The sequence below is a fragment of the Gigantopelta aegis genome, chromosome 8 (assembly GCF_016097555.1).
Source record: "Gigantopelta aegis isolate Gae_Host chromosome 8, Gae_host_genome, whole genome shotgun sequence".
Lineage (NCBI taxonomy): Eukaryota > Metazoa > Mollusca > Gastropoda > Neomphalida > Peltospiridae > Gigantopelta > Gigantopelta aegis.
In genome coordinates this window covers 35,275,109-35,289,455 of record NC_054706.1, presented here as the reverse complement: position 1 = coordinate 35,289,455, position 14,347 = coordinate 35,275,109, and the positions used below count along the sequence as shown (strand labels likewise).

The 14,347-nt window shown below is 33.8% G+C and overlaps 1 protein-coding gene across 1 annotated transcript in view; it reads left to right on the top strand.

The window, feature by feature from the left end:
* Positions 1 to 14,347, top strand: part of LOC121378872 (eukaryotic translation initiation factor 3 subunit B-like) — a 30,325-nt gene that overhangs the window by 7,247 nt on the left and 8,731 nt on the right. Inside the window, exons 5-12 of the mRNA XM_041507227.1 lie at positions 1,025 to 1,150; positions 1,540 to 1,697; positions 2,710 to 2,841; positions 3,911 to 3,977; positions 4,858 to 4,904; positions 5,643 to 5,883; positions 6,490 to 6,562; positions 8,307 to 8,429. Coding sequence (XP_041363161.1) covers positions 1,025 to 1,150; positions 1,540 to 1,697; positions 2,710 to 2,841; positions 3,911 to 3,977; positions 4,858 to 4,904; positions 5,643 to 5,883; positions 6,490 to 6,562; positions 8,307 to 8,429 — 967 coding nt within the window. The remainder of the gene's footprint in view (positions 1 to 1,024; positions 1,151 to 1,539; positions 1,698 to 2,709; positions 2,842 to 3,910; positions 3,978 to 4,857; positions 4,905 to 5,642; positions 5,884 to 6,489; positions 6,563 to 8,306; positions 8,430 to 14,347) is intronic.

Below are 14,347 nucleotides of genomic sequence, written 5' to 3'. Positions count from 1 at the left end.
ATATGTGTGTATGTTCAGTATAGGGTAAGTTGATGTTTGTTTTGGTTAGTGACACCATTAGTGCACATTAATTTATTAATCATAGCCTCTTGCAGCGTTCAATAAATCCACTTGCCTTCAAACCTGGCTAGTGAATGTTTGGTCTAGGCTAGTGGAAATTATCAGCTGTTATTGTAATAAATAGGGCACTAGCCACAGTTCCTGTGAGGCCTAGTGACTTTCTCAAACATTTTGTTGAACACTAACTCATTTGTATACACCCATCTATGGGTCGTATTATGGTATGGCATTTTCCGTCCGTCTGTCCGTCCATACATCCGTCTGTTAACTTTTTCTTGTCCGGACCATATCTTGCATACAGGACCATGTAGGAACAACTTGGGATGGTGGTTGGTCCAAAACAAACTGTTCATCCATCCCATTGCAAAAATTTCACATAATTAGACTAACATACCTGTAACATATTTATTAATATAGATATGGTTTTCCATCAAACTCCTGATGAACGTATCATGTACCTCACCACTACTCTTGTTTAATTCTGGCATCTCATGTGAGTGCTCTACCAAAGATTAAGGATTCATGGAAAGACCCAAAGTTTGTTTAGTTAAATTTATGTTAAATTTGTTTTTCATTTTCATTTGTAATTGGTATCTTTTACCATATGGGCGGGACGTAGCCCAGTGGTAAAGCACTCGCTCGATGCGTGGTCGGTCTGGGATTGATCCCAGGGGTATTTCTTGTTCTAGCCATTGCACTACAACTGGCATATCAAAGGCTGTGGTATGTACTACCCTGTCTGTGGGATGGTGCATATAAAAGAACCCTTGCTGCTAGTCAAAAAGAGTAGCCCATGAAGTGGCGACAGCGGGTTTCCTCTCTCAATAGCTGTGTGGTCCTTAACCATATGTCTGACCATATAACTGTAAATAAAATGTGTTGAGTGTGTTGTTAAATAAAACATTCTTTCTTTCTTTCTTTTGCCATCATAAAAAAATATTATTATTATTTTTATACGTTTCAGGGAAATCTACGATACTTTTTGCTAGACAAAGAATGTAGAGATCAGTTTAGTGTAATCTACGATGCCGGTGAAAAAACAGCTATTTTCCTTAATTCTGTGGAACCAATTCTGCTGGAAGAGAGAGCGGTGAGGCATTTTTAATATTTCACATTATTTTCTTCTTCAACTAGGCCTATTATATTTGGAATATTTTAGGGAAAGTTTTAACTTCCACCTTATAAGGAATATAATTATAATTTTTTTTAAATCAAGGCAGAATTATTTATAGTGTATAGCAACCAACTGATCATGAGTTCTTGTAATATAAAATTTTGGCATTTAGTCAACAGGATAGATTGAAAACTTTAATATATTTAAACCTGATGTAATAGAGAGTGAAACTGTTCACAATGTCATAACATCCAGTTAGAGTCAGTTAAATTCACTGCTAATATGAATTGTGTATTTATTGAATGTATGCCAGTTAAAAAATAAATCTAATTCAATACTGTAATATGATTTAAAATATTCTTCAGAGATGGACTGAAACATATGTACGTTGGTCACCACAAGGAACATACCTGGCCACGTTTCATCAGAAGGGAATTGCATTATGGGGCGGTGAAAAGTTTTCCCAGATTATGAAGTTCAGCCACCCCGGTGTTCAGCTTTTGGACTTCTCTCCTTGTGAAAAGTAACAATAAACTTTTGCTTTAGTATCTTAAAATATTCATGAGTGACATTATTACCTGTGTGTATGCTGTATAGTATGTAGAAAGCAAGCTTATTAATGTATGGTTTGAATCATGGTTGTGTTTTCTTTCTGAGCAAGACTTGGAAAAAAAATAATGCTATTGTCAAACAAGTTATTATTTAGGTGGAACGAACTCTAGATTAATCGGGGAATCGCAACAATAGTCATGCAATCCTTTCTGTACCATACTTGTCATGTTGTTTGTTAAGCAGCTATTGGTAGTGATCTTTCAAGTACAGCTAGTGTTATGGAACTGTTAGATGAACCATGATACCATTCAAACAATTAGTGCTAAAATGGGCCTCGGCATAATGCGTTACTTTGAACACATCTACAAGACCAGTTTTAAATGAAACAAAGGGCGAGCTAATCAGCTGTCATCACTTCCGCAACCTCACATTTAATTAATACAGACAAGGGCTTCTACATCACACAATTGGCGTAATTTCTAATAAATTCGTTCACTCGTATATTTTGCTATATAACACATTGATGAAATTTTAAAGTTTGCATTTACCAAAAAAATATGTATCTGATTCAACTTTATAACTGATGTTACGGAAATGTCCGATGTTGACTGAATTGTTTGGTCGAATTACCTGATGGGTCGAACACTTTCAACTGGGATTCAACTGTATATTAATTTATTTGGAATAGTTAATGGTATTTGCACTAGTAAATAAATATTACAAATTACAATTAGTATTAATAGTGATTATAAAGTGCTTTGGACATTTTTGCTTCTATTTTTTTTTGACTTGTAGTATTTTTGGTACAAATTTACGGACCGTATGGACCGTACAAACAAAAGTAGGTTTATTTGATTTTGATCCCATGTCTTGTAGATTTTTATAAAAATTCTAGAAGCCCTGTTAAGCTATATGCAATATCAAATACATTCTCGGTTGACCATTTCTGCGTTACTATTCATATTGTGCTTTTGTTTTGTCAGATATATGGTGTCATTCAGTCCCTTGCAAGATAACCTAGAGGATCCACAGGCCATCATTATTTGGGATATTCGAACTGGAGAGAAGAAGCGTGGTTTTCACTGTGAGACACAGGGCACATGGCCTATATTTAAGTAAGTCACTTACCTGCATTGATTGTGGAAGCTGGTATGTATAGATGTTGTTTTTGCAATATCAACCTGCTGGTCTAACCGGAGGGGACGATAGGTTTCATCTCTGTCCGTCCATTCATCTTTCCAACATATAGTTTTCCAGATTTTAAATTTTTATTTTTATTTTATTTTACAATGTCTCGAGATATTAAGCTGAAATCTTGTGTATAGCTTTATCATGTACTGTTACAGATCAAATTTGATTTTCATGACGATTTAGGAGATACAAAAATTAGTTTTCCAGAATTTGTTTTGCAATGCCTCAAGATATTGATCTCAAATTTTGTGTACAACTTTATCATGTTCTGTAACAGATCTGGTTTAACTTTAGTGGCAATTTCCCCCATTTTTCCACAAAGTTATGGCCCTAGAGCTTAGGATATATAAAAACTTGAGATGAATTTTGTATATAGCTTTATCATGTACTGTTATAGATCAAGTTTAACTTTCATGACGATTTACCTATTTTTCGCAGTTGTGGCCTTTGAATTTAGGAGATGCAACAATTTAGCAGTACTCTCAGAATGCTTATTGAAGTCTACATCATTTTTACTTATTGCTCAATTGACCTTTCACAAAATTTAAAATTGTAACACATAACACTGACTTAAAGGACATTCCTGAGTTTACTGCAAGTTTTAAGATGTTATCAACTAACAGATACTTTTTGACGACTGTAATTACATATCAAATATATTTTTCTGCATATAATATTAGTGGCTGTACATTAAATGTGTTTCTGATCGTTCCAATATTTGTACCAGATTAAATTTCATTTTATTTCCCTTTTTTTTTTTCCGTACGTACGAAATTATTTGAAGACAAAATAGAGTTTGGGCTTCTTAGACGACCAGAAACACATTGAATACACAGACAATGATATTATAAAGTAGAAAATATATTTAATATGTAAGTTTAATCATTTAAATATTTTATTAGCTGGAAACATCTTACAATGCAGCAAACTCAGGAATGTCCCTTAAGTTATTAGTATATTTCTTTATAACTAAGGTCTGTGAATCTTTTTCAGGTGGAACTTTGATGGGAGTTACTTTGCTCGTATTGGACAAGATGCTATTAGTGTGTATGAAACGCCTGTAAGTTATATATACGTACATTATATATAAATAACTATAACAAAATTTGTTCTTCCATCAAATGTTGGTAATGTCCTTAAAATAATTAGACCATCAAGACTTGATTTTATTGTTTTATTTTTTGCTAGCCATTGTATATATCCTTTGAATACATTGGGAAAATTCAACATTATGTTGCATTATAATAAGATCCTATTTTCCTGCTGGAAAACTATATTTAAAGGGACATAACCTAGGTTTTAAACACCAAGGTATATTTTTGACTATTATAGCCATCTTTGATAACTGAAATCATACTTTACTTCAATTTTATGGTTTAGATTATCCATTTCCGTACATTCGAATTGTTTTTGGCCATCCTGGTGTTTTTAATATCACAAAATGCATTTCTCATATTTTTAAAAACGCACATGTTTGAGAAGGAACAGTTATGGAGTCAAGCTTTAGTTAAATTTAGATGGCATTTCACAGTTTCAAAGTCACAGACTCATGTTTCACTCAATTGTAACTTTATCCAAATGTTTTACAGTTTTGTAGATTTAACTAAACTTAGTGTTAATATTCACACGCTGAAATTAGGGTCTGTCTCTTTAATGTGAGCACTCAACATTTGCAGTTTTCAATAATTTGGCATAATAACCTACTAGAAGTAAAACATAGTTCTATAATTTAAATGTACTTAAAAAACTAAACTTTTTTTTAATCTGCTGAGGGACTTCAATGTTAGTTTTTGAATTTCAGAATCCCTTGATCTAAAATTAAAATAAGTTACCCTTTTTTGGCCTGTAAACTAAGTAATGGTCACAGCTGGAACCATGAAGGTGAACGATTAATTAGTTTTTTTAATTAAAACCATTATCATTATTTATTTATTTTTCAGTCCTTTGGTTTGCTAGACAAGAAAAGCATCAAAGTAATAGATGTACGGTAAGATTAATATCACGGTTAAACGCTTTGGAAATTGTTATATTCCATTTTTATGTAATGTAACACACGGCCATTAATTTGATTAACAGTTTAACTTTCAGCCAACTTAGTAATACCATTTTAAATGCATATGCAATGTCTGAGTAACAGAATGGTTATGTTTATTAACATTTAGATGTATTTTATTATTGATAAAATAGCTTGCAATTGGCACATTACATTAACTGTAAATGTCTGAACCATCTACACTTGTCTGACACTGTTACAGATTGTTTACAAGAGGTACTGTTTCTTACGTCATATACAGTGCAGTCATGACGTTAAATTAAAAAAAATGTTTTGTTTTTTTTAAAATAAAAAAAGGTTTGTAGTAAATACAGAACTTCACATACATTGTTTTTGATTCATATTTATTGCACTTGTTTAATTACTGAGTATAGCCATTGACTTTTGACGAGCAGTCTTCTGTGTTGAAACATCCAGCCAGTGCACCATGTGCTATCCTGTCTATGGGATAGTGCATATAAAAAATCCTCTGCTGCTAATCGAAAAGAGTAGCCCATGAAGTGGCGACGGCAGGTTTCCTCCCTCAATATCTGTGTGGTCCTTAACCATATGTCCGATGCCATATAATCGTAAATAAAATGTGTTGAGTGCATCGTTAAATAAAACATTTCCTTCCCATGTCGAAACAATGGGAACGCTGAAATAGCAAGACTCTTGTTTCTCTATTCCCAGAGATTTCAGTTGGTCTCCGACTGACAATGTCATGGCCAACTGGGTCCCCGAGATGGAGAATGTGCCTGCTAGAGTGAGTCTGATTGAGATCCCCAGTCGAAAGGAACTGTGTGCCAAAAACCTCTTCAATGTTGCCAGCTGTAAGATGCAGTGGCAGAAAAATGGGGACTATCTCTGTGTGAAGGTAGACCGCTACTCCAAAGCAAAGAGGATGGAAGATAAGGATCAAATGAAGTATAGTGTAAGTAGGATTGCATTTCACTTTTAATATGCATGTAATATGTTTTCTTATCCATACCTCCTAATTTCAAAAAACATTCCGCTTAACGCAAAAAGTCAAAATAGTTTTGCTTTAGTCTGTATGGTCATAGTTTTTTTTAGGTCCTCCTGATATATATATATATTCATTTTAAATGGTTTTACATAAAAAGATTCGTAAAACAAAAATTATAGTAAATAAATAAGGCAGCTCTGCCAGCTATTTATAATAAAGAGATGGACATAACTTAGTTTGTTGGAGAATGACATTCCTAAGTAAGCTGCCACGATGTGGGGTGCTTATTTTAACTGAAATATTGAACATGTTTTTTTAAGGACTATATATTAAGTATGTTTACATGGTTATGTAGTTCAAATACTGGTAATGATTTATAAAAAACCTGAGTGGTTACGACCACCATTGTGTAGCTTTTAAGTTTATTCAACCGAAAATACATTTATTCTTTTTGTATTAAAATTCCCGAAAATCTAGTCAAAATTTAAGGAGTGGTTTGGGTATGGTTATGTGTTACGCAGCAATTATTATTGACTACACTTACTGTATATTTGTTTTATTTTCGCAATATAGGGTACATATTTCAACTTCGAGATATTCCGTCTCCGAGAAAAACAAATACCAGTTGACAAAATAGAAGTCAAAGGTGAGTTTGGTTTGCTGTCATCCTTTTTGACTGCTGTTTACAAATATTAAAAAAGTGCTACAGAATTGTAAGGACCATTATTTATTAATGACTAATAGTAATAGTATGTAAGTCATACTCAGGTCATCATTTCTTACTGTTCTTTTGTTATGTTCTTTCAGTTTAGTAGCACTTCATGTGTATTTCGTTTTCAGTGATTTATTCGTTATATTCTTCATTGTATTGCTCACACATGATCAAGAATAAAATCATTTCATTTTGTACTGAAAACCACCTGTTACTTAAACTGACAAATGATATCTCAAATAAATCCAGTGTCCAATTTTATTTTGTAAGTCACAAGTTTTCTTTTATTTAAGCACATTTACCAAATTGCTAAACATTTTTGGCCAAGTATATATAGTGTTGTTATTACATCTTACAAGGTCCTCACATTTTGTCACATATGGAATTAAATTCACTGCGTCAGTCCCATCTTGTGTGCCACACAGTGAATAGGAATTGTGTATGATGCATTTCAGATATCCCTTGCTGCTAATCGAAAAGAGTAACCCATGGATTGGCAGCTGCAGGTTCTCTCTAATTATTTGTGTCGTCCTTAACCATATGTCCGATGCCATAACCATAGTTAAAATGTGTTGTGCGTCCTTAAATAAAACATTTCTTTCTTTCTTTTTTGAAATTTTACATCCAAAAGACATTTAATGTGTTTAGCAAATACATAAGGTATGTTGAATAACCTAAACATACTATCCATTTTCAGTTGGTCCATTTTGTTAACAAGCACACATAGTGATTGGAAATTGACCACATCCTCCACTGTGTTTGAAATCCATTCTTTCTTACGTAATGCCAAACATACTTGAGTCTTGAAATTTCATGAAGCAGATAAAACAAATTTGTGGCATTTTGTCCTTTCAATTTGTTTGGTAGTGCCAAAAACAAATTTGCAATATATTATTTCTTCTTTTTCTGAATATTTGAGCCATCTATAAGACTATTTGCAAGATGGAACAAACTTCCTAATGCGATTGGTCTTGTCATATCATTTGTCTTTTGTCAGTTTAGTCCTTTTTTAACAAATATTTTATGCAAAAATTATACTAGTTACAAGATAAAAACCTAATTTCATATGATATAGTCTTTTTCTTTTTTCTTTTACTTCAGTTTTGAGCACTACAATAACGATCTGAGAGAGAGATTGAGAAACAATGTTTATAACAAACTAGTGCATAAAGAGCAAATAGCTGTTGATCATTTGTCATAACATACACTTGGCTTGAAGAAAAATTAATGTCTACTCAACAGTACTCAATTCTTTTTGCAATAAAGAGTTGTTTTCACATACAAATTCTTACCATTTTGACACCCAATAACCGATGTGTGTGTTTGTCCTGGGGTGTCATTAAACATTCATTCATTCTCATGAAAATTCATATAATTTACGATTATTTTTAATTTTGTCTGCAAACACAGCTGACTACTATATTAAGAAATATGCAGATATGCATAGGCAAGACATACTACATACTTGCTGTGTTGTTGATTCCAAGACTACAATAGATTAGTTCATTTGTTTCCCTCTATGACGTCATGCTCCATAGATACCATATTTAATAACAGCATGTACTCAGTAGCTAGAAGTGTATTCTAAAATTTATTCCATTGTTCAATTATAAAAGTTATTAATTATATTAGTATTTTATTCCGAAAATGTAGTTAATATTTTGTAATCCCATTTCAGAAATTGTGTATGCATTTGCATGGGAGCCTACTGGTCACAAATTTGCTTTTATCCACGGAGAATCACCAAGAATATCTGTATCATTTTACGCAATCCGACCCGGAGGAAAGGTGGATCTACTCAGTAAGTACTGGCTGATTGACACAAGTTTGTTGAGGATCATCGGCTTGTTAATTTTTATGATCATTGGCTTGTTCATTTTTATCATCCCTTTTATCTTTTCAAGACCATTTCATTGAGTCATAAATTTGTTTTGTTGTTGGTTCAGGGCTCGACTTTAGCAGTAGCCCGGAGTGTTTTGATTACCAATTTCTCACTCTGGCTACCAGATGTCTAAACCTGGTAGTCTGCCGGGCTACTAGATTTTTTTTTACACCCCTAGTTACTCAGCAATCAACAAGATGCTTAAACACCTAAGAAAAACCCATCCTAAAACAATGTTTAAAGGAAACATGACACGAGACCATATTATAGCTCATTTTAAAAGAAAAATGATATAAAAATAATATATAAATAACTTTATAACAATAAAATACGTGTAGTTAACTTAAAATGAAGAAATTACGCTAATCAGTATCAAAGTACGATTTATGCATATTTCTTCGTGAGCGTTCGGAAAAAAAGGGAAGTGACGTCAGAGCCGCTGTACTCTTCCATTGTTGTTAACTGTTTATATATGGAGTAAGGGGCTTACGATCTTTTCAGTCCAACAGTGCCGTACTGCGCGGCCTTTGGGTGTAAAAATAAACAGTTTAAACGATCGGGATTGTCTTTTTATGGTTTTCCAAAGGATTGTATCCGAAGAAAGACGCGTGTATTTTATCGCAAAAGAAAAGATTGGACACCAACACCTACTATGGTGTCAGCCTAATTACAGCCCAGAGCCCGAACGTTACCCGGAGACAAAAACAGTACTCGGTTGCGAATGCCGAGGTGTACATTGTACATATTTGGCACAAAGATACCCCTCAGCATGATGTATTTATATATGTTAAAACAAAAATGTAGAATTTTTTATTTATTTATTTTTTGGGGAAAAAATTAAAATTTCATGTTAGGGCTGTAGGCCTACATAACAAAATCTGTATTCACCATCCGAAGAAGGAAACGTCAATAAGTAATTAAATATGGCATATACAAACATGGGATTTGGCATGAGGATACATCTCAGTACGATGTATTTAAATATGTTTTTAAAAAACGTGTAGAAAACAATAATAATTTTAAATAATGTTTTTAATCTTCGGGCGGAATACGTCACAAAAACGTTCCTCATCGCCCGAAGCCCCAAAGCAACACGAAGTTCAATACAAAATAAACCACTACTGTCGGTGTCGAAATAACTATTATGTTTCATCCACGGGCTGACTTGAGAATCGGAGTGTTGTTTTAGTTAATAGGTCCTTTCTTTCCGTGGCCTGCACATGTGATTCCTGATTGGCTGGTGTATATTGCAGGGTATCGACCAGGTAAGTGATTACCACGGTCTAGACATACGTACAAAATACGTGCCAATTTTTTTAAGATCACAGGGTATTGTGGCGTAAACTGTCGCGACTGTAGTACAATGTTAATGGCCATTATCAGCCACCCTGCTTCATTACTGTAAATAATGCTGTAAAACCCTTGATTAAGTAGACTTTCCCATCTAAAATTACAAAACTGACCAATTACGCAGTACCAAAGAAAAGAAAATTATCACTTGGGTATCGTGAGTGGTCGTTTTTACTCTAACGCACCCTACCAATAGGCCTAATAATATGCTACTTTTTTTATGAGAGAAAAATACTATAACCCCATTTTGTTCTATTGATGCAAATAGAAATATATTTAGTTTAAAAGTTGATTATACTCTCAAGTTATTTATGTTGTTTTACAAGCCACGTTAATGAAAGTGAAGCGCCTTGTCGTAAATTAGAGCGTTTGTTTACACTGTGCATACAGATTTCATTATGTACAGCCCGAACATAAAAAATGCGATATTTTCTAAAAAAAAAAAAAAAAAAAAAAAAATGTTTGTCCTACATTTATATTTTTTACATATTTAAATACATCATATCGAGGTGTATCTTTATGCTAAATATGAACAGTATACACCTCGGCATTAGCATCAGAGTTTTGGTTTTGTCTCTGGGTTACTTTCGGGCTCCGGGCTGTAAATTGGTCGACCGGTCTGGTCTGGCACCATCAGTTTCTCCACCCTCCGACTCGCTATCCGTTTTTTCTTCAGTATCACTGTTGTAAGTAAATGTGTGTCTTTCTTCATTTACTAACAGCTCATATTGATACGGCAAAACGTTTTGCAAACGAACACTCATTTTTTTGGTAAGCTGTGCAAGTCTTAGATTCTTTATGAGTGGTACGGACTAATGCTTTTAAGTGTAAGACTTCAGATCAAGCGACGCGTCTCTGACGTCATGGACCTCGTGATTGCCCTGCTCATTAAAGATCGGCAATTTCCGCTAAGAGCTCGTATCTGGGGTTCTTTTATGGAGATATTTTAAGTAATTAATTTTTTATAATTGTTTTTTTTAGGTGATTCAATTTATAATTAATTGTACATGGTTGGTGCCAAATATGGTTTACGTGACATGTTTCCTTTAAATAAAAATAAATTATTTTGCTTTTTTTTCTCCTTTTTAAAAAGTTTATTAAAATTATGGGCTACCAATTTTACTGTTGGCTACCATATTTCATAACCGGGTAGCCTGGTGGGCCACCACTAGAAAAAGTTGAGGTCAAGGCCAGCTGGTTTGGTGTTAATGTGGGTTATTGGGATTTTACTAAAACAAATCTATGAAAAGAATAAAGACTTGTCCAAAAACACTTTTGTTAGGTCATGTTTGCTTTGAAATTGTGGCTGATGTGATAAAAAAAAAAAAAAGAATTGACAGTAACTGATGTTACGTAAAATAGATATTTCGAAGATATAGCTGGGTTGTTTTTGTGGTTTTTTTAGCAAATAATGCATATTTATTTTAAGAATAATAGTCAGAAGCTCAATGATGAATTTCAGTTTATGAAATAATTATGATATATATTTGTCAGACACTCTAATTTTTTTCTGAGAGCTTTTTTGGATGCAATGCATTATTTTCTAACCTACTGACAGCATCAAAGGGTGTTCTTATTGCCACAAAAGTACATTTCATGCTTTTAATTGTCACTGGTTAAAAACATGAACATTGGCTTGATAGTCATGGGGCTCTAGACTAGTGTAGTTGGGATGGTGAAAACTCCCAAGAGGTTCACGGCTTGATATTCATGGGGCTCTAGACTAGTGTAGTTGGGATGGGAAAAACTCCCAAGAGGTTCACGGCTTGATAGTCATGGGGCTCTAGACTAGTGTAGTTGGGATGGGAAAAACTCCCAAGAGGTTCACGGCTTGATAGTCATGGGGCTCTAGACTAGTGTAGTTGGGATGGGAAAAACTCCCAAGAGGTTCACGGCTTGATAGTCATGGGGCTCTAGACTAGTGTAGTTGGGATGGGAAAAACTCCCAAGAGGTCCACAGTGGAGGTTTGATCGTATGATCCAAATACTTTAGGTGAGTTTACTAACCGAGCTGAATCTCAACTGTGTTTTTAACAAAGCTCTAGAGTAGGATGTGAACTACTCATACCAAAAACCACACTGCTAACAGGAAATGGCACAGTATTATCACACTAACTTGTTACCCACAATAATGTTTACCTTGTTCACTTTGTTCACTTTAGTAGGTATAAAATGTACTACAGAATTATTTGTTGCTTTTGTAAAGTAGAAATTCCAATAAGTAATAAGAATTAGGGACAACCCTACTGAAATGTTAACATATATTTGTGGTTTTACTGTCACAAATTGAATTTTTTTAGCAACACATCATTTATTTGAAAAGTGTCATATAAAGAAATGTGTTGTCATGTCAGTGGTATAGATTGCATTGCTTCATTTTGAAATTCTCAAGATTAAATAGGTACTTTTTCAAGCTAGGCTGGTTTTGAAGAACTAGCTATAATTATTTCTGGAATAGCCGTCAGAAGCTCAATGATGAATTTCAGATTATGAAATATTTATGATATATTTTTGTCAGACACTCTAATTTTTTTCTGAGAGCTCTTTATGATGCAGTGTAATATTTTGTAACCTGCTGAAGGGTGTTCTTTTTACCACAAAAGATGATCCCATGATGTTAAATGTCACAGGTTGAAAATATCAACATTGGCTTGATAATCATGGGCCTCTAGTTGGAATGAAAAAACCTTCAAGAGATCCATTGAGTAGGTTTGATCCTATGACCCCTACAACCGAATGCCAACTCAAGTTTTCATCTAAGAATTGGAATAAGATTTGAATTACTTTCTTATATGTCCACGTTTAACCAAAAAACATACTACTAACAGGAAATGGCTGATGCATATGCTCAGTATTATCACACTAACTTGTTACTAATGTTGACCTTGTTCACTTTAGTACACTCATATCACCTTAGTCTGCGAGGCACAAAAGTCTGCGCACGTTAATGATGTTACATTACGTCTTGAAACAAGTGTCGAGGTATGTTTGTAAACAAACAAACAACGTTAATTTAATTCACAAAACTGTTGTTAAAACATCACATCTTGATTGTGAATATATGTATAAAACTGGTCGATAACACTTTTATTGAAAAAAACTTTGAATAAATGTACTAAAAGTATACTTTTGCCAGACTCGATCAATGTTTTTCTATCACCTGTCAACACGTGTCTGTCAACATTGTAATGATCAACCTTGCATATCAACTTACATAAATTTACATAGAAGCTTCAATACATACCTTATTGTAATTTATGAATCCATAAATGAAATGAATGTCTATTTTATCTGTTGACGTAAACATCCAAGAATACTTTGAATTTCCCTCCGAGTGACACAATGCAAAATGGCTGCACACAGACTTTGAAGATTGTACTTGCAGAATGGCCTATTTTAGCTATAGTCTGTTTCAAAATTATCATTGATTGTCCTATATGTCTAACGCACACTATTTGTGCTCATTTACACAGTTAATAACAGACAATTTTTGTTGAATAATGATGAAAAAAAAATTACATTGGCTTTTTTTATATTGTCATTTTGTGTTGTCCAAACTAAGGAGCATGGAACACCATTTACATTTATCTCACTTGCACAATCTAAATGTTTCTGAAACAGACTATAACAGGAAGTGTTTGTTATTTAGAACTTATAAAAGTTGGATTCATTGTTTGTTGCTGTTTTATGTAAACATTAGCGACAGAAGTGGTTGTTTTACCGTTTGTTGCGCAGACTTATGTGCCGTCATGCAGGCCAGTAAATGAGGGGGGGGGGGGGGGGGGGGGGGGTGTCCCACTAAAAATGTGCTCATTACTTCAGTTTAAAAAACATTAAAATTAAAATAACTTTAATTGTAACACGTTTATTGTTCCATTGTACTGTGGCGGTGAAACAAATATTTTTAAAGAAATATTTTAACTTTAAAATATAACACAAATGCTTAGGTGCGCATACTTAGGTGCCACCAGTGTATCTATAAAATATATAGTATGTATAAAATGTTTCCTACATAATTATTTGTTTTTGTAAAGTAAAAATTCCAATAAGTAATAGGAAATATAGGGGCAACCCTACTGTGGTTCCCAATTTGTGAACATATTTGTGGTTTTAATGTCTCAAATTGAATTTTATTAGCAAAACATCATTTGTACAAAAAGTGTGTCTCAAACAAATGTGTTGTCCTGTCAATGGTATAGATTCCATTGTTTCATTTTAGTCGAGGCATGGGATTTTTAATCCAGATACCGACTTCAAACCCTGAGTGAGTGTTCCGCAAGACCTCAATGGGTAGGTGTAAACCACTTGCACCGACCAGTGATCCATAACTTGTTCAACAAAGACCATGGTTTGTGCTATCCTGCCTGTGGGAAGCACAAATAAAAGATCCCTTGCTGCCTGTTGTAAAAGAGTAGCCTATTTGGCGACAGCAGGTTTCCTCTAAAAAAACAGTGTCAGAATGACCATATGTTTGACGTCCAATAGCC